Source organism: Dendropsophus ebraccatus, chromosome 8 (assembly GCF_027789765.1).
Source record: "Dendropsophus ebraccatus isolate aDenEbr1 chromosome 8, aDenEbr1.pat, whole genome shotgun sequence".
NCBI classification, from domain to species: Eukaryota; Metazoa; Chordata; class Amphibia; order Anura; family Hylidae; genus Dendropsophus; species Dendropsophus ebraccatus.
In genome coordinates, this window is record NC_091461.1 from 56,235,833 (window position 1) to 56,263,237 (window position 27,405).

General features: G+C 43.5%; 1 protein-coding gene across 2 annotated transcripts; it reads right to left on the bottom strand.

Annotated features, from left to right (window-relative positions):
* Positions 1-13,842: 13,842 nt before the first annotated feature.
* Positions 13,843-26,980, bottom strand: KIFBP (kinesin family binding protein). Of its 2 annotated transcripts, none has more exons than XM_069979114.1 (7): positions 26,509-26,980; positions 19,810-19,908; positions 19,120-19,199; positions 18,856-19,039; positions 16,659-16,752; positions 16,142-16,254; positions 13,843-14,937 (listed from the first exon to the last, which is right to left on the bottom strand). In XM_069979114.1, the coding sequence occupies exons 1-7, from the start codon at positions 26,887-26,889 to the stop codon at positions 14,059-14,061; spliced, it is 1,830 nt and encodes a 609-aa protein (XP_069835215.1). In that variant the 5' UTR covers positions 26,890-26,980; the 3' UTR covers positions 13,843-14,058. The 2 variants fall into 2 exon arrangements, with proteins under 2 accessions (XP_069835215.1, XP_069835214.1); XM_069979113.1 differs by having other exon boundaries at positions 16,142-16,257; positions 26,509-26,979.
* Positions 26,981-27,405: the final 425 nt, after the last annotated feature.

Sequence of the window (27,405 nt, forward strand, 5' to 3'; positions counted from 1 at the left end):
CACACAGCACACTGTATTCTCTACCTGTAACAGCACACTGTATTCTCTACCTGTAACACCACACAGCACACTGTATTCTCTACCTGTAACACCACACAGCACACTGTATTCTCTACCTGTAACAGCACACTGTATTCTCTACCTGTAACACCACACAGCACGCTGTATTCTCTACCTGTAACACCACACAGTATGCTGTATTCTCTACCTGTAACACCACACAGCACGCTGTATTCTCTACCTGTAACACCACACAGCACACTGTATTCTCTACCTGTAACAGCACACTGTATTCTCTACCTGTAACAGCACACAGCACACTGTATTCTCTACCTGTAACACCCCACAGCACGCTTTATTCTCTACCTGTAACACCACACAACACACTGTATTCTCTACCTGTAACACCACACAGCACACTGTATTCTCTACCTGTAACACCACACAGCACACTGTATTCTCTACCTGTAACACCACACAGCATGCTGTATTCTCTACCTGTAACACCACACAGCACGCTGTATTCTCTACCTGCAACCCTGATATTGGAATAAAGTAAAGTACTTTTTGATTTTTTTTTGTTTTAATTTCCATGCACATATTTTGATCAAGCTTCTGTTATCTTTGAAGTTGAGCCCCACAATAAGGTTCTGATCCTCTCTGCCGTTTAGTATCATTTTCTTGTGTTACTGCATCATTTTTGTGAATACGCTGCAGTACTGCAATGACACTCCAACATGTGTGAACACAGCCCTAATTTCACTGCACACTTCTGCACAATTAGAGAAATCAGTGCAACACCTGCTTCTGGCTGGTCAGAGATAGTGAATCACTCAGGGGATTGGGGGATCCAGCCAAGCCTCCTGGGACATCACGCCCTGCCCCCTGTCTGCATCATCAGCCTGATCTCAGCAAACACACACAATGTGAGACAGAGACATGGAAGATTTGTCTCCTAAGGGAGGATAGCAGAAGGAGCAGGAGACAATGTGGATTTGCACAGGGGCCATTTTTTTTCACTTCCTGGATTTCTATCAGCTACCAGTGTGGCAGAACCATACAGATATGGTAATACACATATATTTAACTTTTAATGTATTTTTAATAGAGATGAGAGAATCGGGTTCGGGTTCGAGTCCATCCAAACCCGAACGATCGGCATTTGTTTAGCGGTGGCTGCTGAACTTGGATAAAGCTCTAAGGTTGTCTGGAAAACATGGATACAGCCAATGACTATATCCATGTTTTCCACATAGCCTTAGGGCTTTATCCAACTTCAGCAGCCACCGCTAATCAAATGCCGAAAGTTCGGGTTCGGATGGACTCGAGCATGCTCGAGGTTCGCTCATCTCTAATTTTTAATATAAAACAAGTTTTTCTTATCCGGAGATCCCCTTTAAACTGACAAATCTCAGGCAGGCAAGTACATAATAACAAAAGTATACTTACCTGTACCCGTGCCCTCGTATTTTTTTGCACTTACGCTGTTTACTGTGCATGATCAGGAATGTGATTGTTTAATAGTTCAGGAGAATATGCAAGCGGCGATGCCAAATATGTTTATTTAATTGTATTCATAAAATAGGAAAAGGGGGGTGATTTAAAAAAAAGCAAGAATGGGAGGTATTTCAGTATGAATTTGGGGAGTCTATGTAGAAGAGATGGTATAAAGGAAGGTATGGAGGTCATGCAGCAAAAAGAATAAAAACATGGTGTGAACGAGACCTTAATATGGTGCTTTTTTACACTGTCTAGTTTAAGTTTCCACTGTCAAGCTAATTGACTTTTTTATTTAATTTAAAGAGGTACTCTGGCAAAAACTTTTTTCTTCTCAAACCAACAGGTGTCTGAAAGTTGTATAGATTTGTAAATTACTTCTATTTAAAAAGTCTTCCAGTACTTATCAGCTGCTGTATGTCCTGCAGGAAGTGCTGTGTTCTTTCCAGGCTGACACAGTGCACAGTCTCTGCTGCCACCTCTGTCCATGACAGGAACTCTCTAGAGCAATAGCAAATCCCTATAGAAAACCTCTTCTATTTTTTTTTTTTTTTTTGTGTCATGAATAGAGGTGGTCAGACTGGAGAGAAAACACCACTTCCTGCAGGACATACAGCAGCTGATAAGTACTGTTTTTTTTTAATAAAAGTTAAAGACAAATCTTTATACACCAGTTGATTTCAAAGAAAAAAAAGTACCAATTTAATTCTACTGAATTCACTACACATGTGAACCAAGATTAAGACTGTTGCACATCTTTCTGCTTTTTGGTGTTTTTTCTGGCACTTCTTCTGGCATGTTCTCATTTTAGTGTAAAGTTTAGTTCTCATTTTCTCCCCTGTGGGGCTTTTCTGGTACAAATTATGTGATTCTTTATCATGTAATTCCAGGTTTTATGTTGAAGAACTTATGTTTCGATTTTCCCCACTGACTAACATCTGGTCTCTGCGTTTTTGAACACCAGAAATACCATATGACATATTTCTGAAAAACGCCTAGTCTGAGTCCAGCCATATAGTACATGAGAACATACCCCTCCCCTAGTTATTCACAGGATAAGGGATAACAAGACCTATAGAGAGTTAATGGAGCACTGTGCCCACTGTTTATTTGAGGGGGATATGTTTCCCACATTCTCATAACCACTGGGACCCCAACCAATCAGCTTGATATCCCCTATCCTGTGGATTTTGCAGGGGGGCAGCTACCTAGCCCACACCTGCATGTATGGGTGTGGGGGGCACAATACTCTGCCTTGCCCCTGATCCTGCCCCCACACACACAAGAGCCACTGGGTTATGTATATATATGATGTATATTTATGGTGGTGTCCGTGTTGCTATGATTGGTGTGACCCTGTCACTTGATAAAACCTTTTGCCAAGCCTTGTAGATGTAGGTATAAGCCTTGTGATACATGTTTTTTCTTCAAGACTTGAGTGTTCCTTTAATCCAGGGATATGCACATACATGCAGGAGTTCCACCAGCCACCGCTCCATCCTACTTTTGTGCATTTACAGGTGATAGATCTGTGTAGCAGGCAGATGTCCAGCTTTATGACTCTGCAATATGTGATGGACCACCAACTCCCCCAAGTTAAACCAAAGAACGCAAAATAAAGACACAACACATTGTAATCAGGTGTCAAAGGGTCCCAATTTTATTTAAAATTACATGACACTGAAAATGGCAGACCCCCGACTCACGAATAGTCACCCTCCAGCACTCAGGCGAGGAAAAACCCCTGTGGGGGAAACCTCGAGGGAGCCATGGCTGGAGAGCTGCCCCTCCCCTGGGCTTAGAAGGTAATACCATACTATAAGTATAATAAACTGGATGTGAGAGAGATGAGGCTGCAATATCTGTCACCTTATTGATGGCTAGGCGGCTGTATCTCTTCTCCTTCACAGATCCAGGTCCCCTGCTAGAACCTCCAAATTTCATCAAGGGTAGGGGGCAGTAAATTAGAAAAGCTCAAGGTCATCTGGCACATCCAAGATGGCACTGATCAGGGCGTGGTGCATGGCTTTATGGAACCTTCTTTATGACATAAGCGCTTGTCATCATAGTGCATGGTTGCCATGGTTACTGCAGGTAAACACATCTGAAGCATTAACCCATTAATGACTGGCCATGTGCTTTACTGCACAGGTCACTAAACACCCTTGTGACTAAGCAAACAGCTTATGGTTAGGCCACACTAAGAATACTAAATAATATGGTTTGATGTGGCCCATAGCAACCAATCACAGCTCAGCTTTAGTTTCTCAAATTACTCTGGTAAAATAAAAGCTGAACTGTGATTGGTTGCCATGCACAATTTAGACATTTTAATCTGCCCATAGCAACCAATCAAAGCTCAGCTTTAATTTTATAAGAGCTTCTTAATATATGAAAGGTAATCTGTGATTGGTTGCTATGGGCGAATCAGATTGTGTTTTGTCTCTGGCAGGTTGATAAAGCTGCTCCATTGCTGTAAAATCTTATGATGATGATGACTGAAAACACAGGACATCAAGCTTCCCCATAATGCTTTGCAGTCAGCCCTTCCTCCATACCTCACAACTTTTTGGAGGGACACTTGTGGTTCACAGACATTTCTATACACAGTTTAGAAAACCACTGGTATACAGTTATATACGGCGGATTTGTTAACATGAATGAGACAGCCGACAATCTGATTTCGTTGTATGTGTAAAGGGCAGCCAAAGAGTATTACTACATTTCCCAGGCTGTCATAGGTAATCAGTGATCACCCGATTAGTTGATCAATGGAGAAACTGCAATGACTGTACAAAAGGAGCTGTCAAGTTGTTTAAAAGTAAAATAGTCCACAGAATTAAAGGGGTACTCCAGCAAAAAAACTATTTAAAATAAACTGGTGCCAGAAATTTGTACTTTGCTTCTATCAAAAAAATCTCCAGTCTTCCAGTACTTATTAGCTGCTGTATGTTCGACAGGAAGTGGTTATTCTTTCCAGTCGGGCACATTAATATCTGCTGCCAAAGTAAGTAACTGTCCAAAGTAAGTTCCTGGCATGGACAAAGGTGGAAGCAGAGAGCAATGTGTCAGACTGGAAAGAATACACCACTTCCTGCAGGACATACAGCAGCTGATAAGTACTGGAAGGCTTGACGTTTTTAGTAGAAATAAATTGAAAATCTATATAACTTTTTGACACCAGTTAATTTGAAAGATTTTTTTCTTAGTTTGACATACCCTATCCTACGTATTTTAGGGGGAGCACCACCTTGGGCCCACCTGGGAATTTGATTCTTGGGGCCCACCATACCTTACACCAGATATAATAAGCACCAAACCTTTCACATTACTATAGTGACCTTGCACAGAGCTGTGTATGTGACCAGCGATGCTGGCTCACTACTAGTAACTCTTCAGTCAGTCTATGCCAACAGCATAACCCGCCACTTAAGCTTCTTGAAAGGAGAAGTCCCATGAAACTAACAAATCTCAGGCAGGCAGGGGGGTGCAGGAACATAATAAAGAAGCTAAAATTATTATGTTAATTTGTTTTCCCTAAGACCCATTGGCATCACAACATATGGGTAAATTCGCCCCTGCGAGCCCCTGGGACGAAGGAATATTTAATGAAAAAATAACAATTAAATTTTAATCCCCTCCTCCATGAGGTATAAATAGGCTCCACCTCCCCCTAGACCTCAGTCTAATTATAAAGAAACATAAAACACAGGGAGGGAGTCTTGTGATGCCAATGGGTCTTAGGGAAAACAAATTAACATAATAATTTTAGCTTCCCTTACGTCCCATTGGCATCACAACATATGGGGAATTAGCAAGCATTATCCCCAATGGGCGGGTTATTTATTACGTCGGCATTAAGAACAGATCTTGCAAAGGTTGTTCTTGACAAGAAAGAAGTATCCAGCCTGAAATATCTCACAAAGGTAGTCAAAGACGACCAGGTAGACGACCACAGCTCTAGTAGAGTGAGCCCTGGTAAATTCTGGTGGATCCAGATCAGCAGAGGAGTAACATAAGGCAATGGAGTCACAGATCCATCTGGATATTGAAGGTTTTGAAGCCTTTCTCCCCTTGTTCTTTCCTGCGAAAGGGATAAAGAAATTCTCGTCTTTACAAAAATCACCTACTCTATGTAGATAGATCTTGATAGCTCTGGATACGTCCAATAAAGAAAGATCCAAGTCTTCTTTAGATGATCCAGTAGGAGAAAATACAGGCAATACTATTGGCTGGTTGATGTTGGCAAATGAAGCCACCATAGGCAGGAATCCTGGAAGGAACCTAAGGATAACTTTGTCTTGGGAAAAAATCACGTATGGAGGTGCGGAGTCAAGGGCTTGAAGTTCTCCAACTCTCTTAGCAGAGGTAATGGCTAGTAAAAGAGAAACTTTCAATGTTAACTTGAAGTCTACTTCCTCCCAAGGCTTAAAGGGAGGAAGACACAGGCGTCTCAGCACAAAGGATAAGTCCCATGGGTATACCTGCTTTACCAGGTTAGGCCTAGTCTAGCCTTAACAAAATTCTTTACCTCCAAGATCTGAAAGAAACGTGAGTTTAGGTGTGCAGAGAGGGCTGCTATCTGCACCTTGATGGAACTAGGTTTTAATCCTTTATAGAAGCCCTCCTGTAAAAACTCCAATGACTGTGGAGTAGAAGGTTTAAGTCCATCAATACTCCTGCTTGCACACCAATCTTGAAAATCTTCCAAATCCGTGCATAAGATTTATTTGTAGTGCAACTACGAGCGTGAGAAAGAGTATACTATACCTTCTCAGAAAAACTAGAGTCCAATACGGTCCTCTCAGTCTCCGAGCTGTCAAGCTGAGGCTGGAAAGATTCCTGCACAGATGTTGACCCTGGAATATTAGATCTGGATGCAGAGGTAATCTCCAAAATTCCCCTCTGCTCATATTCATGGGCAGGGTGAACCATGACCCCTTCGGCCAGAAGGGAGTTATTATTATTACTGACGACTGATCTAGACTGATCTTCGTCAAACTCTGGGAATCATGGCTATGGGAGGAAAGATATACGCCAGCTGGTATGTCCATGGTATTGTCATTGAGTCCACTACCGTGGGATTGTCTGCCCTGTAAAGGGAACAGAAATTCCTCAGTTTGGCATTGCTTGCTGATGCCATGAGGTCTCTCTGAGGAGGCCCCCACCTCTGGGTTAACTGAATGAACACTCTCCTTGAGAGAGACCATTCCCCCGGTAATGTCAGGCCTCGACTCAGTCAATCCGCCAATATATTGTCGACACCCCTGATATTAATCGCAGAGAGTCTGGTTATTCTGGTTTCTGCCCAACAGAAAAATCTTCTCTACTTCCCTGAGGAGAGAAGGGGATCTGGTACCTCCCTGTTTAGGTACGCCACACAGGTCATGTCGTTCATCCGGATTCTGACTGCTCTCTGTAAAATAGGAGGAGAAAAATGAAGAAGAGCTAGGTAAATCGCTCTAAGCTCCCTCACGTTGGAGGGCAGAGCGGATTCCTGTTGACTCTAAGATCCTGCAGTCGTGATGACTGTCAGATGAGCTCCCCAACCTGTTCCTGAAGCATCTGTCGTGATGGTTATCCAGTGTGGTTCTGAAAATAAAACTCCATGTTTGACTTGTCTCCACCACATTAGAGAATGTCTTGTTTGAGTCGATAGAACATGCATCGCATCCAAGTCCTTCAGTCCTCGGTTCCATACTATGAGTGCTTCTCTCTGAAGAAATCTCATGTGCCATAACGCCCATGGCACCGCGTCCGCAGCTGAGGCAAGGAGCCCTAGAAAGCGCATTTATGTTCTTATGGATACCTGACGAGGAGGAATTAGGAATTAAGTCTGATTTCTCTATGTTGATAAGCCAACCTAATTGTTGAAGTATGTCCTGGACATAGTTCAACTGAACTCTCAGAAGATCCTGAGTCTGAGTCATAATCAACCAATCATCCAGGTAAGGGATAACTTTATCCCCTGTAAACGGAAGCGAACCATCATGGTGACACTACCTTTGTGAAAACAAAGGGTGCGGAGGTATTCCGGATGGAAGGACTTTGAATTGTAAGTGTCTTACCTTCCCCTGGATTTGGATGGCGAAGGCTCTCCTGTGAGCCTTCAGAATCGGTACATGAAAATATGCATCCGGTAGATCTATGGTGACCATAAAATCTCCCTCCTGGAGGATAGATTTTACCGATCTTATGTTCTCCATGTGGAACGTCTTCTTTACGATGCACCTGTTGAGATATCTTTAATGTTTGTTTTTGGGTGGTGAAGGAAATCGGAGTACCCAGACGGAACCCACGCAACCACGGAGAGAACATACACAATCTTTGCAGATGTTGCCCTTAGTGGGATTTGTACCCACGACCCCAGCGCTGCAAGGCTACTGTGCTAACCACTGAGCCACCGTCGCAAATCTATAATAAGCCTCCAATTTCCGGATGGCTTCAGCACTAGTAACACTGGGGAGTAAACTCCCTGACCGATCTCTGATAGAGGAACATCCTCTAGAGCCTCAATGGAAAGGAGGCAAAGAATTTCAGTCTCTAGGACTAAGTGTCTTTCTGGCTTAAGATTTCTTGACAGAAGAAATCTTGGAGGAGGAAGAGATGATAAATGAAGGACATAACCATTTTGAATAATATTTAACACCCAGTAATCTTTTCTTAATTCTTCCCAGGCAGGGAGAAACAAACTCAGACGTGTTCCCACTGGACAGCTTCTGCGTCAGAAGTCTGGTTTCTTGTTGGTGTCCTTATTCTGCTGCTTCCCGGAACCTCTTCTGGAATAGTTTCTTCCTCGACCTCTGTACTGGTATCTCCCTTTGCCTCGCTGAGGAGATTTTGCTCTGCGAAAGGAATCACCGCTCTTATAGGACAATGGTAGGGACTTCCCCTCCTTGTCAGACAATTCCTCCATTAATTTATCCAGCTCAGAGCCAAACAGCCTACCTGGCTGGAACTCCATATTACAGAGCTGAATTTTGGAGTTAGCATCTCCAACCCAGGGTTTTAACCATAGCGCCCTTCGGCAGCGGTTGAGAGCGTACTCGTTTTTTTTACGCTAACCTGGTTCCCTGAGATGCATCATCGCAGAGGAAGTCAATGGCCATAATGACCTTTTTTAAGGAGCGAAGGACCTTGTCCCTGCTCGCTCTACCTTCCAAATTTTCCTGGACCTTGGTCAGCCATCTTCTTAGGCTTCTAGAAACCTCAAAAGAAGAAATGGAGACTGCCCCTTGGGCTGCCGCTGCCGTATATGATCTCTTAAAGGGCTACCTCCACCCTTCTATCCATCGGATCCTTAAGATTGGATCCGTCCTCCGCAGGCAGCACAGTACATTTCGACAGTTTGGCTATGGCCGGGTCCACCTTTGGAGGCTCAATCCAGTCCTTACATTGTTCTTCCTTGAGAACATATAAGGTCTTAAACCTCTTGCTGAAACCCGGAGCCTTTTCCGGTTCCTTCCATTCCGCCTGTAACATAGACAATGAAGTCTTACCCACAGAAAAAGCCCTAGGCTTTTTTGAGGAGGACCAATCCTATCCTCTTCTATTTCCTCAGGGTGTATTTCAGCTTGACAGCTTAGCAGAGCTTGTGAATTCTATCAGCTGTGAAATACCCCCTGAATAATTCTTTCTCATCTTCAGAAGTAGAAGAGGTTTAGAAGAAGATGATGAGTTAACTTCATCAATCACAGTAAAACTGAAAATGACCATAATCCTACAGCCATAAAGTAATATACTCAAAGGCTGGGAGTAGAGAGAGAAATACTCCATTTGGTCTTTAACTTAGGACACGGGCGGCGATTCTCATTAGCCACTAAAGTCTTTTGCACATAGTCCTTGACCCATACAACTACATCCTGAACATCAGGCTCCTCATAGGTTTAGGTCTGCATGAAGGACAGCGTACTTAGGCATTATAAATATTTTTATGAAAGAAAGGATGAATCTTATCTGGAAAAAATTATCCTCCTACGGTATCCATAGCCGTCAGGTAGAGGAGTCTCACACTCGGCACATGAAGTGCTTCCGTAGAAGGTCTTTTGCCAGCAGCAGGACTGGTCTCCATTTCAGACATCTGCAAATAATCAATGTATTACAATAAATATAAACCACTAGCCTGGCTAGAGTGATACCGGAAAGAGACACTAGGTGGCAGCAACACTTACTTTTAAGTATATAGAAGAGAGATCACAGCACTTTGCACTCAGATGTTTTCTATTAGATCCAAATGAGCCACAGAAAATCCTTCCAGAGGAAGACAGCCAGACCTAGAGGTAGCAACAGCTTACCTTCTGCCTTGAACACACAGCTAATCCGGCATGCAGAGAGCGCGCGCCGCTGCCGGCCCCCGGAAGTGACATGACGCTGATGCCGCAGTGCTGAGACGCACGCAGCGCCGATGCGTTCCACAGTCGAACGCGACTGGAAGAAAAACCAGCGGCTCGGGTGACACTCAGAGTGCGTTCCAAGACGCACTAGGTAAGAAAAACTTAAAAGCTAAGACCTGCAGAAGCAAATATCAGGATACTACCTGGACACCGGCTCCAGCGGCATCCCAGCAATCATTACCTGGAGAGAAAACCTGAATGCAACAGGTTAACAAAGCATAAAAACGGAGGAGGGACAAAGTCCCCTAGGGCTAACAGCAACGAAGTAAAAAAAGACTGAGGTCTAGGGGGAGGTGGAGCCTATTTATACCTCATGGAGGAGGGGATTAAAATTTAATTGTTATTTTTTCATTAAATATTCCTTCGTCCCAGGGGCTCGCAGGGGCGAATTTACCCATATGTTGTGATGCCAATGGGACGTAAGGGAAAGTATATTTACCCATCCCTGTGCCCCGCCCGAAGCTCTTCCTTAAAGGGGTTGTCCGGCGATAAAAAATTATTCACAGAATAACACACATTACAAAGTTATACAACTTTGTAATGTATGTTATGTCTGTGAATGGCCCCCTTCCCCGTGTCCCACCACCCCCCACCCGTGTACCCGGAAGTGTGGTGCGATATACATACCTGTCACGTGCCGACCACGGTCTCCGATCCTCAGCAGTGACGTCTTCTTCGGGCGGCCAGCGGATCTTCCCGAGTGCTGGCCGCCCTCTGCAGCGTCATCCGAAGCTCAGCCGAGATTGGCTGAGCACAGTTATGCTCTGAAAAATTTCCAGCAGCTGTAGGAGAGAGCGCGGTCCAGGGGCACAGAGACTGGTGAGTATAGTTTTTTATTATCTTCCCACACTCCACTGCCTGACTATCATTTGTTACGAGACTTCTGTCAGCTGTAATTCGCTTTCCAAACTGCTGACACTGTTAGATGCTGTTTGGTCAAGAAGACACATGGTACCTTACATACATCTGTCTGTGCTTCTATAGCATAGAAATTGTTTTTATTCTCTGGTAGAAAGAGTCAGACAGGGAGGCCCACCGGGGGTTTCCCCTGTTCCCCTGTAGGCCAGTCTGAGCCTGAACTCAGGAATGGCAGCAGCTAGAAAGACAAGAGATGGCTCAAAAGGGGGGCCTGGTGAGTTAGAATGGCTAAGTTTAGGATAATTTATTTGATCTGAAGAGAAACCAGAGTATAGGATCATTTCATTTTTTACATCGTGTGGAGTACCCCTGTAACAGTAGTAGACTTTTAGTGCATGCTGGGATTTGTAGTTTCCTGTAGGTTTTCAGATCTCAGGATAACATTCAGATCTCAGGCAAACATTTAGCATGCTGAACCCTCCTGTCCACTGACTTCATCTGCTGGGTTCCGGAAGCTGCCACCTTAGCCTAAGTGGTATGGACACCATTAAGAGAACATGTAAAATTTACTACACAGTGAAAAAAATTTGTTTGCAGTACATTTTAGGGTTCCTTTACACGTACCGTATCGCCGCGTATTTATTGCTGTGAGTTTCTCGCACATAAATGCACTGCGATACTGATTGCTATCAAGTCAATGTATGTCTATTCTTACTGCGTGTTTGGTGTGATTTTTACATGCGAGTTTTGATTTTCACAGGTGAGTTCAACACAACAAAAAACGCAGCTACTTTCATGCGTGTTTTGTGCGATAAATAAGCAGCGATACAGTACAAGTGAAGGCACCCTTTAGGTAAAATGAAGTGTTGTGTTCAAAAAAGTTTGTCAGGAGTCTTCTCACCTTTCTCCACTGCACATATATGAATGCTTGGTATGGGGGGAGGGGGGTCAGGTGCAGTTTTGTAGCATGGTGTGCTGCTCGCCAAAGTACAAAATTCTTACATATGCCCCAATGCATGTAAAACAAGTGTTGATGCATACATGTATGCATCTCCACTCAATATTGTATAGGAACAGGGAGTGTGAAGTTAAACAGGAGACCACGCTCCTGTACAGTGCGTACATTCTATGGCGCCCTACGTAATAGTGTAGCACAGTACAGCATGTACATAGAGGCGCAGGGACTCAAACGCTGTCTGTACTCCCCTCTCATGTACAGCAGTGCATAGCTTTCAGTGTCACTCAGCACAGTGATGGCAATTCATTGAGTGCCACCTACAGGAGAAAACCTGTGCTGCTTTAGGTGGCCAGGCACAGAGCAAAGGAGAAAAGACGTCTGGCCTCAGCGCTGGAGTGGAGTTAAGGCGAAGGGGATGTATATAGTTCTCTATTTTGGTGGAAAGCTGTTTTATGGGGGATTACTTACACATAAGACTTCTACCTAATGAGGAGGATTACCTACCTACTGGGTGCATTTACCTTATGGGAGGAGGGGGGGGGGAATTTATCTTCCTACTGTGTGCATTTACCTAATGGGAGGAAAGGGGCGGGGATTATTTTCCTACTGGGGGCATTTACCTAATGGGAGGGAGGGGGCAGGGATTATTTTCCTACTGGGGGCATTTACCTAATGGGAGGGAGGGGGCAGGGATTATTTTCCTACTGGGGCATTTACCTAATGGGAGGGAGGGGGCAGGGATTATTTTCCTACTGGGGGCATTTACCTAATGGGAGGGAGGGGGCAGGGATTATTTTCCTACTGGGGGCATTTACCTAATGGGAGGGAGGAGGCAGGGATTATTTTCCTACTGGGGGCATTTACCTAATGGGAGGGAGGGGGCAGGGATTATTTTCCTACTGGGGGCATTTACCTAATGGGAGGGAGGGGGCAGGGATTATTTTCCTACTGGGGGCATTTACCTAATGGGAGGGAGGAGGCAGGGATTATTTTCCTACTGGGGGCATTTACCTAATTATTATTATTCATACATTCTCAGACGGAACAGGGGAACAGCAATTCTAGGAAAATCTGCTACAGCATTGCAGTTTCATGTGGAAAACAAGTATTTACTAAATGTATGAAAACAGATGAAGATAGCCCCCATTATCATCCAAGACATTAATTTCCTATTATCACAATTATACTGGTCTCTGTTGCACCCACCTAAATTACACAGTATATATGTGTGTGTGTTATTTTTATTTTTCTATTCTCCAAATCAGCAAACCAGCCATATGCCATGAAGTTTAATTTATTTATTTTGTTAGGTTTACAATGCCACAAAACGGCTGCATTTTATGTGACCCATTTCCTTCATACTACATGTATACAACACATTCAATTCATGCAAAGTAAAATATACATGACATAAAAACATTGACAAATAGGGGAAATGTATCACCTACATTATATTTTTACTAATTAAAACCAGATTTTTTTTACTCTATTATCTGTGCATTATCATTGCGGTGGCCACCTTGCTTTAGGAAAATTTAGAGATATGCGGTACAGAAGCAACATGGACCACAGGAAGAAACATCCCCTATTTACCTCTAATAGGAATTATAACCAACAACTACTATGGATGGTGGATCCTGTGTTATCTATGCATTGGTATTATCCTTCTTCTTGTGATAAGAAAGAGACTGCGGAAAATTTTTTCTTCTATTATACAGTTATCAGCTTATTATTGACCTCAGAATGAATGGAAACTGCATGATTTCAGGGATTTTTTACACTGTGAAATAAAAAGGAACTTAACTATGCTTCACGTAAAAACTTGATCTAAAGGGTAGGAAAAATCCACCATACATGTATGACAAGTTCTTGGGGAGTACGGAGTAGGTTTAGGAGCTGTGCCCACTTCATACACAACAGGTGTCAAAAAGGACACATTAAAAATAACCCCCGTAAAACATTAATTTACTTGGTATGTCCAATTTATAAAAAAATTATAACTTTATTTTGCACCTGTAATGTAAGGCTGACCCACTGACTTCTATGGGAGAGTGTTCTAGACAAAGTGGGGGAGGGAGCTGTAACTATCACCTATTATATCTATATATTGGTTTTGCCTTTGTAATAGATTGAGAGCTGATCTCTACAGAACAGAAGTCTCAGCAAAAAAAAAAATCTTAAATAAATTTCACATAAAAACTTGATTTAAATAATGGGGCATTTTCTGATGATGCGTCATTCCCTCTTTGCGTTCACATACTTAATGCTTCTTATAGACACGATTCTTAATATTAACTTGGTAGAGTATTAGGATGAATAAATAGACCTGTAAATCTAATGGCACAGTGCAGCTTAGGAGAAGGAGGACATCTGTATCCTTAACCTTTCCATTCGTGCCGGGAGCAAAGCCACCATTTCTTTAGAGAGTTCTAGCTCTGTCTCCACAGACTTGATAGCCTCCTCGTTGTTTGCACAGTATTCTACAAGGAATGTATAGTAACTCAGAGATATCTGCATGTTTTCCAATTGTTTCTTTCCATCAGCAGTAATAAGCTTTCCGTACAGACGTGCAATATGGAACTTGGCTACCAATGCTGGACGAAGAACATCATCCTCCAGTTTCTCCGGGAACTTCTTATCCGGACTCCTTAAGGAATCCAGAAACATCTCATAGAACTTGATTGCCGACTGTGCTAGACTGTTGATTTTCTTGACTGTGTGAGAGTCCATCTCGTCCAGCTTATTTCCTATGGCCACCTTCAAATCCATCATCTCATAATAGGTGTCAGCCAACTCAAACTGAAGTTGTCGACAAACAAGAAGATAGTACTGAGGGTTTAACTCTTTACATAATGGTTCCAACATATCTATTCTGCGCTTGTGCATTTTACATCGCCGTTCGTAATCATCCTCAAAAAAAGCCAGGACCTTAAACAGAGCACTATGGTCCTGGATCACTTCTATGTGGTCGGTGACATGTCCGTCCAGCTGAAAGTATTCTTTGGCCTCATTAATGTAATTCTGCCCCACAAGGAATATCTCCCTGGCTTCCTTAAAGTCTAGAGGAAGTGAACAGTCAACTTTTTCTTCCACGGCTAAAATGGAATCATATACGTCACTTGATCCAAACAGAACTGCCTTCTTCCAGCCCTTTTCCTTCTCATCTTCCTGCTTTTTACGTTCAGTTTTAAGTTCTTCCTGAAGGTCGACATCAAGTTCACCTATATTGTCCTAGAGAGGAAAAAAGAAAAACAATAGTTAAAATTGGAGAATTTACACCGATCAAGCATAACATTAAAACCACCCTCATATTGTGTACATCCCCCTATTGTCACCCAAACTACTCCGACTCATCCAAAGAATCACATGGCTCAAAGACCAATTTAAGGTTTCACGTTGCTGTAGGGAGACAAGGGGAGCAAGATGGATGACTTGTTGCAGAAAGACTATACGTCAGGATTACAGGCTCTAATCTAAACGCCTGGTTTCCAATAACTTTTAAAAATAGGTTTCCCTGTGAATCAGGGGATGAAATTTTACTAAAAAGACTGTAAGGATTTTAAACGATTAACGATCGCAAACGAGATTGTTTATCGTTGACCTGAAATCGTTCACCATATTACACAGAACAATATGGTTAGTTATGATTGTTACAACGATCGTTACTGCGATCATTTGCTCCATGTGATCCCAGCAAAAGAGTGAGTCATTCGGAATTACATTTAATGATTACTGAACAATTGCGGAATTACAGCAAATGAATGGGGAATTATAGTGAAGGATTAACAATGATTTTAGGGTCAGATCTAAATCAATGATCAATGACACATCAACTATTTTTTTGATCGTTGCCGTCAATTACACAGGGCGATTAATATTTAAATTCGTACCATTTAATGACAGGGAAAGAATGTAGTCGCTTCTCCACCTAGAAAAAGTAAAAACCTGCACTAGCAGGGACTCCTGCTTCCTACAGATACTAAGCTGGGTATAGGCTCTGCAGGAGGAGCCAACACTTTAGGCAGCTTATACCCATTTCTGTCTTGTGTATCCCCCAATGGCACAAGTGCTAAAAGCAAACAAATACACACACACACACACACACACTATGTATGACCTGCATTAACATGCATTTTACCGTACAACACTTTGCTAGTTTACAATGGAAATAGTTGACACCCTCACCAGCTTAGCTAAGCTGCTATAATGCTGAGAGGAGTTAGACTTTCAGAATACTGGGGGAGATTTATCAAACATGGTGTAAAGTGAAACTGGCTCAGTTGCCCCTAGCAACCAATCAGATTCCACTTTTCATTCTTCACAGACTCTTTGGAAAATGAAAGGTGGAATCTGATTGGTTGCTAGGGGCAACTGGGCCAGTTTCACGTTACACCATGTTTGATAAATCTCCCCCCATATGTTGCGAGGAACTTACCTCTAGCTTCTTACGTGCATCTGCCAATAAATTGAGACAATATTTCACCCAGCACCTGGCTATTTCAGCCTTCTTCTGTCTTAGATTATCTAGGCGTTCCTGTTCTGCTTCATCTGCTTCAAAGGAAAAAGAAAAAAAAGATTTACTTTCTTCCCCCAACAATTGTTCTGCATCAGTCTGATGAGAATAAATGATGAGGTGTGAGACAGCGTACATAAGGCAGGCATATCCATGAGACTCACAGCATAAGGCGTCCCCGGACAGTTAAAGGGATGTTCCCACAAGTAATTGGGGTTTATTGAGCGTTATTACTCTAGTAACCAATAATAACACCATCAACTCATTTCTTTACGGGAGAAAATAGATACAGTTGTGGTAAAAATTCTATTCTAAATTCCATAATAATCTAGGACATGGCTCTAGAATGTTCATTATAAGCAAATGCAATGAACTGGATGGAAAGGTGGAAGAGAGAGGGAAGTAAGACATCAATATATTGCATGCAAGTGTAACCTACTTTCCTTTGCCGCTCCAGGGGAAGGGATTTGCCCAGCTTTGCTGAAAATGACATTGGCCGCAGCAAGACAGTGTCTGGCCTCCATATAACATTGCTATTGATGAAAGGGGGGGGGGGGAAAAAAAGAGAGAATACCATAAAACAACATTATTCATAGAAATCTAACTTGGGAAACATGATCAGAAAGATTATAATACTATATGAAACTTCTCCCTTCTTTTCAGGTCTATTCTCCACTCCATATAAGCAGTATTGTGATTATAATAGCCAGGGCGGCAATTATAGTTCTGAGGTCCATGGCCAAAGGGGATTAAAGGCTACCTTAAAGGGGTTATCAAGCGTTAGAAAAACATGGCCTCTTTATTCCAGAAACAGCACTATTTTTGTCTCAAGTTTTTGCAGGGGGTTTTGCAACTTAGTTCTATTGAAGTAAATGGAGCTTAATTGCAACCACACCTGCACTGGAGACAAGAGCCATGTTGTCTCTGGAAGGAAGAGGCCTTGGATAATCCTTTTAAGTAGGTCCCATAAAATGTATTACACTGCAAGTGGAAACAATGAGCACACAAGAACATGCTTTGTTCAGTCCATGGAAATCTGTGGGTACTGCCTGTACTCTACAGGCACTATGGGAAAAGCATCTTTTCTTCCCACTACCTAACTACTGACAGTACTATAACTTGTGTGGGAAGAATATAGAAATAAGTTACCTTTCCTACAGATATAGTTATAGTGTAGTATAGCAGCACTGATACCTTCTCAGAAAGCACTGTAGCAGTACTGATACCTTCTGAGATAGCACTGTAGTAGTACTGGTACCTTCTCAGATAGCACTGTAGTAGTACTGATACCTTCTGAGATAGCACTGTAGTAGTACTAATACCTTCTGAGATAGCACTGTAGTAGTACTGGTACCTTCTGAGATAGCACTGTAGTAGTACTACTACCTTCTCAGATAGCACTGTAGTAGTACTGGTACCTTCTCAGATAGCACTGTAGTAGTACTGATACCTTCTGAGATAGCACTGTAGTAGTACTGGTACCTTCTCAGATAGCACTGTAGTAGTACTGATACCTTCTGAGATAGCACTGTAGTAGTACTGGTACCTTCTCAGATAGCACTGTAGTAGTACTGATACCTTCTGAGATAGCACTGTAGTAGTACTGATACCTTCTCAGATAGCACTGTAGTAGTACTACTTCCTTCTCAGATAGCACTGTAGTAGTACTGATACCTTCTCAGATAGCACTGTAGCAGTACTGATACCTTCTGAGATAGCACTGTAGTAGTACTAATACCTTCTGAGATAGCACTGTAGTAGTACTACCTTCTCAGATAGCACTGTAGTAGTACTACTACCTTCTCAGATAGCACTGTAGTAGTACTGATACCTTCTGAGATAGCACTGTAGTAGTACTGATACCTTCTGAGATAGCACTGTAGTAGTACTACTTCCTTCTCAGATAGCACTGTAGTAGTCTTGATACCTTCTCAGATAGCACTGTAGCAGTACTGATACCTTCTGAGATAGCACTGTAGTAGTACTGATACCTTCTGAGATAGCACTGTAGTAGTACTACCTTCTCAGATAGCACTGTAGTAGTACTACTACCTTCTGAGATAGCACTGTAGTAGTACTGATACCTTCTGAGATAGCACTGTAGTAGTACTGATACCTTCTGAGATAGCACTGTAGTAGTACTACTTCCTTCTCAGATAGCACTGTAGTAGTACTGATACCTTCTCAGATAGCACTGTAGCAGTACTGATACCTTCTCAGATAGCACTGTAGCAGTACTGATACCTTCTGAGATAGCACTGTAGTAGTACTACTTCCTTCTCAGATAGCACTGTAGTAGTACTACTACCTTCTGAGATAGCACTGTAGTAGTACTGATACCTTCTGAGATAGCACTGTAGTAGTACTGGTACCTTCTGAGATAGCACTGTAGTAGTACTACTACCTTCTGAGATAGCACTGTAGTAGTACTGATACCTTCTGAGATAGCACTGTAGTAGTACTGATACCTTCTCAGATAGCACTGTAGTAGTACTGATACCTTCTCAGATAGCACTGTAGCAGTACTGATACCTTCTGAGATAGCACTGTAGTAGTACTGATACCTTCTCAGATAGCACTGTAGTAGTACTACTACCTTCTCAGATAGTACGGTCATAGTAAAGCAGCCTTATTACCTTTCCCAGATAGTACTGTGACAATGTAGCTGCATTGATTGCCCATTCCACTGGGTTATAGCCGTCATATTCCAGTTGCCTCTGGAGAGTGGTATGACAGTACTGAGCTGCCTTTTCATCTTGTTTAAGGTGTTTGTAAACTTGGGCTAGATAATACAGTGTATGGGTATACACTCTCTCAAACCTGTAACAGCAAGGTGGGACTATTAGTCCAAATCAATTACAAAGAATTCTTCTAATAATAAGGGGTGATGTAAAACCCACCTCTTCGCTCTCTCCTGCTCCGTGAGTCTTTGCTCCTCTGGGGTAAAATGCTCATCAGGATCAAGAGGGGGCTTCCCAATCTGTTTGGAAACAAATTAGAAAATCTGGCCTTTAACCCTTTTGCTGACAGGTTGTTATACATGTATAAAACATATATGTTTAAAGGGAACCTGTCACCAAGACAATGCTAGCTAATCTATCACCATCATGTTATAGAGCAGAGTGATATATATCTTTGTGGGAAAAGATTCAGTATAACTTGTAAATTGTTTATTGAAATCTCTGATCATTCTGTGAGTAAGGAGTCCAGTGGGCGGGGTCATGCAATGAACTGGACTCTATAGCCTGGAAACATCAGAGGTTTCAATCAATAAATTACAAGTTATACTGAATCTTTTCCCATAAAGATATATATAAATCTGCTCGGCTCCTTCTGCCCTATAACATGATGCCGATAGTTTAGGTAGCATTTTCATGGTGACAGATTCCCTTTAATATAGACAAAACACAGTGTGAACCCAGCCCGAACCTCCATACCCAGATATTTTCTGAAAGGAGACAACTGCTAAATAAAATTACCATTCTACCAAAATTTTCAGTGGAGAACCCCTTTAAATGTATACTTTTGGAAAACTGTCCAAACTTAGTCACTATTTAAAAATTCATAGACAATATTGAACTATTACTTACCTTCTTCATGTAGTGACAGTACAAAGACTCGGCAGACTCCAGGTAAGTCTGAGCTATGATAATCTCTCCTCTGTCAGCCCATAGAATCCCAAGATTATTCTAAGGAAATAATAATAATTTAGACAATATGAAGACTATCAAAGACATACAAGCAGCTCCATGTTCTGTGTGACACTTGCAATATACTGGTAAAGATTACATTATACTGAGTCATTGTTAGGGTGCTGTGGCTTTTCACAATTCCTTATAATCAGCAGACTACCCTGGAAATAGAGTGATCATAGGTTATACCCCAGCACCCAGCTGTAATCTGTGGGGTACCCGTCAGCAAGTGTTCAATCCCCCTAAAGCGCCACAGGGAAAATAAACAAAGGGGTATTCTGGATACTGATTTTACATATTGCTTGGTCTGCATTGAAAATAAAAGACATGAAATACTCACCCAACTGGGTTCCCTGTTGGTCACTACTTCCAAGATGGACTCCTCTCTGCAGTGATGGCCGACTCAGCCAATTGCTGACTGCAGCAGTGTCCTGCCCCTGCCAGTGATTGGCTAAGCAGGCCATCATGCCAAGTTAAGGATGTGTCAAAAGTAGGAGCGAGAATTCATTACTAGGCGAAACCAGGTAGGTGAGTATGCCATGTCTTTTATTTACATTGCAGCTCCAGCAATATGAAATGAGTATTTGAAATATCAGTTCAGTGTTATAGAAGTTTTGTGATACTTCTTGATTTAAGACTTATCCACAATATCTGTAAACTTCTGGCACTCCCACCGGCTTTTTGCAGAAGGATAACACGTTGCGTTGGGGACGTGGACCCCCATTGATAAGATATTGATGGCAAATATTGAGATATTGATTGAAAATATCCAACCAAAATGTCCCAGAAATCTCTTTATTGGGGGTGTCTGTGTGATACAAGGGCATACAATGCTACCACTCTTGGTAGTAACTATCTGAAAATACTAAAAACATCACAACATAATAATACTATGGTAATAGGGGACATTTTTAAGATGTTCATTGATCTATTCTCTCTATTCTGTCTATTCCCTAGACAAGTTCCCTTTAAATTGAAGGCATCTACACGAACCATGTAGTCATACAGGCTACAGGTGGATACTGCCATCCAGTAACAGCAGAGACTGGTCTCATCCGCCGCTCTCCTCCGACCATCACTGCTAAAATCACTCACAATGCTAATGGAAGAAAAGCCGCTGACACAATGGACTCCATTACCCTGCAGGCAATTCTTGTTAATGCTGAGAAGCTATTTGGCCCCTGTAATATAAGTGACAGCATCCTGCACATATCCATGGGATGTTAGGTGATGCAGATACACTTTACACTCTCTAGAGAAGGGATGGGGAACCTTCGGCTCTCCAGCTGTGGCAAAACTACAACTCCCATCATGCCTGATTAGCCAAAGCTTTAGCATGATGGGAGTTGTAGTTTTGCAACAGCGCCGAAGGTTCCTAATTCCTGCTCTAGAGGCATCGAGACGATCTCCAACTAAGGTTATGCATGACATAAATGGTGGCGGTCACTGAATTATTCATATCCTCAGTCTCTTAAAGGTATCTTTCAGCCTATGGGACAAGGGATGGATCCACCCTGGATGGCTCTGGATTGCTGGATGTATATAGAAGGCTTTGGCTATCACCCTATGTGACCATATATACTTGCACTAGTCTGTGATGGTTTCTCTGGATATCACAGTACTCACCTGCGCCTGGATGTATATAGAAGGCTTTGGCTATCACCCTATGTGACCATATATACTTGCACTAGTCTGTGATGGTTTCTCTGGATATCACAGTACTCACCTGCGCCTGGATGTATATAGAAGGCTTTGGCTATCACCCTATGTGACCATATATACTTGCACTAGTCTATGATGGTGTCTCTGAATATCACAGTACTCACCTGCGCCTGGATGTATGTGGAAGGCTTTGGCTATTATATGAGACCATATATACCTGCACTAGTCTATGATGGTGTCTCTGGATGTCACAGTACTCACCTGCGCCGGGATGTATATGGAAGACTTTGGCTATCCTATGTGACCATATATACCTGCACTAGTCTATGATGGTGTCTCTGGATATCACAGTACTCACCTGCGCCTGGATGTATATGAAAGGCTTTGGCTATCACCCTATGTGACCATATATACTTGCACTAGTCTGTGATGGTTTCTCTGGATATCACAGTACTCACCTGCGCCTGGATGTATATAGAAGGCTTTGGCTATCACCCTATGTGACCATATATACTTGCACTAGTCTGTGATGGTTTCTCTGGATATCACAGTACTCACCTGCGCCTGGATGTATATAGAAGGCTTTGGCTATCACCCTATGTGACCATATATACTTGCACTAGTCTGTGATGGTTTCTCTGGATATCACAGTACTCACCTGCGCCTGGATGTATATAGAAGGCTTTGGCTATCACCCTATGTGACCATATATATACTTGCACTAGTCTGTGATGGTGTCTCTGGATATCACAGTACTCACCTGCGCATGGATGTATATGGAAGGCTTTGGCTATCACCCTATGTGATCATATATACTTGCACTAGTCTATGATGGTGTCTCTGAATATCACAGTACTCACCTGCGCCTGGATGTATGTGGAAGGCTTTGGCTATTATATGAGACCATATATACCTGCACTAGTCTATGATGGTGTCTCTGGATGTCACAGTACTCACCTGCGCCTGGATGTATATGGAAGACTTTGGCTATCCTATGTGACCATATATACCTGCACTAGTCTATGATGGTGTCTCTGGATATCACAGTACTCACCTGCGCCTGGATGTATATGAAAGGCTTTGGCTATCACCCTATGTGACCATATACACTCACCGGCCACTTTATTAGGTACACCATTCTAGTAACGGGTTGGACCCCCTTTTGCCTTCAGAACTGCCTCAATTCTTGGTGGCATAGATTCAACAAGGTGCTGGAAGCATTCCTCAGAGATTTTGGTCCATATTGACATGATGGCATCACACAGTTGCCGCAGATTTGTCGGCTGCACATCCATGATACGAATCTCCCGTTCCACCACATCCCAAAGATGCTCTATTGGATTGAGATCTGGTGACTGTGGAGGCCATTTGAGTACAGTGAACTCATTGTCATGTTCAAGAAACCAGTCTGAGATGATTCTAGCTTTATGACATGGCGCATTATCCTGCTGAAAGTAGCCATCAGATGTTGGGTACATTGTGGTCATAAAGGGATGGACATGGTCAGCAACAATACTCAGGTAGGCTGTGGCGTTGCAACGATGCTCAATTGGTACCAAGGGGCCCAAAGAGTGCCAAGAAAATATTCCCCACACCATGACACCACCACCACCAGCCTGAACCGTTGATACAAGGCAGGATGGATATATGCTTTCATGTTGTTGACGCCAAATTCTGACCCTACCATCCGAATGTCGCAGCAGAAATCGAGACTCATTAGACCAGGCAACGTTTTTCCAATCTTCTACTGTCCAATTTCGATGAGCTTGTGCAAATTGTAGCCTCAGTTTCCTGTTCTTAGCTGAGCGGAGTGGCACCCAGTGTGGTCTTCTGCTGCTGTAGCCCATCTGCCTCAAAGTTGGACATACTGTGCGTTCAGAGATGCTCTTCTGCCTACCTTGGTTGTAACGGTTGGCTATTTGAGTCACTGTTGCCTTTCTATCAGCTCGAACCAGTCTGCCCATTCTCCTCTGACCTCTGGCATCAACAAGGCATTTCCGCCCACAGAACTGCCGCTCACTGGATGTTTTTTCTTTTTCGGACCATTCTCTGTAAACCCTAGAGATGGTTGTGCGTGAAAATCCCAGTAGATCAGCAGTTTCTGAAATACTCAGACCAGCCGTTCTGGCACCAACAACCATGCCACGTTCAAAGGCACTCAAATCACCTTTCTTCCCCATACTGATGCTCGGTTTGAACTGCAGGAGATTGTCTTGACCATGTCTACATGCCTAAATGCACTGAGTTGCCGCCATGTGATTGGCTGATTAGAAATTAAGTGGTAACGTGCAGTTGGACAGGTGTACCTAATAAAGTGGCCGGTGAGTGTATACCTGCACTAGTCTGTGATGCTGTCTCTGGATATTACAGTACTCACCTGCGCCTGGATGTATATAGAAGGCTTTGGCTATCATATGTGACCATATATACTTGCACTAGTCTGTGATGGTGTCTCTGGATATCACAGTACTCACCTGTGCCTGGATGTATATGGAAGGCTTTGGCTATCACCCTATGTGACCATATATACTTGCACTAGCCTGTGATGGTGTCTCTGGATATCACAGTACTCACCTGCACCTGGATGTATATGGAAGGCTTTGGCTATCACCCTATGTGACCATATGTACCTGCACTAGTCTGTGATGGTGTCTCTGGATATCACAGTACTCACCTGTGCCTGGATGTATATGGAAGGCTTTGGCTATCACCCTATGTGACCATATATACCTGCACTATATGATGGTGTCTCTGGATATCACAGTACTCACCTGCGCCTGGATGTGTATGGAAGGCTTTGGCTATCACCCTATGTGATCATATATACTTGCACTAGTCTATGATGGTGTCTCTGGATATCACAGTACTCACCTGCCCCTGGATGTATATAGAAGGCTTTGGCTATCACCCTGTGTGACCATATATACTTGCACTAGTCTGTGATGGTGTCTCTGGATATCACAGTACTCACCTGCCCCTGGATGTATATGGAAGGCTTTGGCTATCACCCTATGTGACCATATATACTTGCACTAGTCTGTGATGGTGTCTCTGGATATCACAGTACTCACCTGCCCCTGGATGTATATGGAAGGCTTTGGCTATCACCCTATGTGACCATATATACCTGCACTATATGATGGTGTCTCTGGATATCACAGTACTCACCTGCCCCTGGATGTATATGGAAGGCTTTGGCTATCACCCTATGTGACCATATATACCTGCACTATATGATGGTGTCTCTGGATATCACAGTACTCACCTGCCCCTGGATGTATATGGAAGGCTTTGGCTATCACCCTATGCTACCATATATACTTGCACTAGTCTGTGATGGTGTCTCTGGATATCACAGTACTCACCTGCCCCTGGATGTATATGGAAGGCTTTGGCTATCACCCTATGTGACCATATATACCTGCACTATATGATGGTGTCTCTGGATATCACAGTACTCACCTGCCCCTGGATGTATATGGAAGGCTTTGGCTATCACCCTATGTGACCATATATACCTGCACTATATGATGGTGTCTCTGGATATCACAGTACTCACCTGCCCCTGGATGTATATGGAAGGCTTTGGCTATCACCCTATGTGACCATATATACTTGCACTAGTCTGTGATGGTGTCTCTGGATATCACAGTACTCACCTGCCCCTGGATGTATATGGAAGGCTTTGGCTATCACCCTATGTGACCATATATACTTGCACTAGTCTGTGATGGTGTCTCTGGATATCACAGTACTCACCTGCCCCTGGATGTATATGGAAGGCTTTGGCTATCACCCTATGTGACCATATATACCTGCACTATATGATGGTGTCTCTGGATATCACAGTACTCACCTGCCCCTGGATGTATATGGAAGGCTTTGGCTATCACCCTATGTGACCATATATACCTGCACTATATGATGGTGTCTCTGGATATCACAGTACTCACCTGCCCCTGGATGTATATGGAAGGCTTTGGCTATCACCCTATGTGACCATATATACTTGCACTAGTCTGTGATGGTGTCTCTGGATATCACAGTACTCACCTGCCCCTGGATGTATATGGAAGGCTTTGGCTATCACCCTATGTGACCATATATACCTGCACTATATGATGGTGTCTCTGGATATCACAGTACTCACCTGCCCCTGGATGTATATGGAAGGCTTTGGCTATCACCCTATGTGACCATATATACCTGCACTATATGATGGTGTCTCTGGATATCACAGTACTCACCTGCCCCTGGATGTATATGGAAGGCTTTGGCTATCACCCTATGTGACCATATATACTTGCACTAGTCTGTGATGGTTTCTCTGGATATCACAGTACTCACCTGCCCCTGGATGTATATAGAAGGCTTTGGCTATCACCCTATGTGACCATATATACTTGCACTAGTCTGTGATGGTTTCTCTGGATATCACAGTACTCACCTGCCCCTGGATGTATATGGAAGGCTTTGGCTATCACCCTATGTGACCATATATACCTGCACTATATGATGGTGTCTCTGGATATCACAGTACTCACCTGCCCCTGGATGTATATGGAAGGCTTTGGCTATCACCCTTTGTGACCATATATACCTGCACTATATGATGGTGTCTCTGGATATCACAGTACTCACCTGCCCCTGGATGTATATGGAAGGCTTTGGCTATCACCCTATGTGACCATATATACCTGCACTATATGATGGTGTCTCTGGATATCACAGTACTCACCTGCCCCTGGATGTATATGGAAGGCTTTGGCTATCACCCTATGTGACCATATATACTTGCACTAGTCTGTGATGGTGTCTCTGGATATCACAGTACTTACCTGCCCCTGGATGTATATGGAAGGCTTTGGCTATCACCCTATGTGACCATATATACCTGCACTATATGATGGTGTCTCTGGATATCACAGTACTCACCTGCCCCTGGATGTAGACGGAGACGCAGTCATGTGACAGCCGGTACCGCTCCAGTAGCCGCACCCCCTTCACCAGGTGCTCCTCTCCCGCTGACATCTCCTCCGTCTCCGTGTGATTCACCCCCAGTCGGAACTCAATGACGGCCAGCCGGGCAGCCAGCAGCCGCCCCTCATCCCCCTCGTCCTCCTGGGAGCCAGCCTGTCCCTCGCCGCTCTCCTCCTCCGCCCCGGGGCCCAGCAGCGCCCGCACCTCCCGCAGTAACTCCCGGGCGCGGTATTTGGAGCGGTACGGCTCAGTCTCCGGATCCGTCTTGGACTCGACCTCGGAGGCGGTGATCGCCCGCTGGTAAGTATCACAAGCCAGCTGCCAGCCGTCCGCCATGTTGCTGCTCACAACTGTCGTCCGCGGAATACGGCAGGGAGGCGGTTTTGCGACGGCAGAGAATGAAGAACGTTGAAAGCGTAGCAAGGTTCTGTGAATAGCAACGGGCGTAGGCGTGGAGCGTTCTGTATATGGCGGCGGCGTATTGCAGCGATATACTAAGCTACAGCCTCAGTATGGGGTGAGGTTAGCGACTGGCGGGCGTGTGGTGTACAGCTGGAGGGGCAGCTCGGGTTTAGGGGTCTTCCTACTTAATATTAGGTGGATGCCTCTTATGTGATAAGTGATCAGTATGGGTCTGACCACTGGACTGAGCATAGGGGTCCCTTGTCCCCCAGCAGATGGAGTGGCACTGGGCATGCTCAGCATTCACTCACTATGGAAGTGCCATAACAGCGCAGAGGCTGAGCATGCCCACTACCACTCCATCTGCTGGGGGGAGTTCTAGTGATCAGTGGAGGGTCAAACCCCTCTGATCAGGTACTTACTATCTTGTGGGAAAAGTTTTTCTCCATT

Bases quoted from the DNA above. Each gene is read 5' to 3' on its own strand.
- KIFBP (XM_069979113.1), bottom strand. From the start codon at position 26,889: ATGGCGGACGGCTGGCAGCTGGCTTGTGATACTTACCAGCGGGCGATC. The intron at 19,909-26,508 runs GTGAGTACTGTG...TTATTTCCTTAG, and splicing joins CCGTCTACATCCAGGGGCAG to AATAATCTTGGGATTCTATG. The intron at 16,753-18,855 runs GTAATAAGGCTG...TTTCATCAATAG, and splicing joins CACAGTACTATCTGGGAAAG to CAATGTTATATGGAGGCCAG.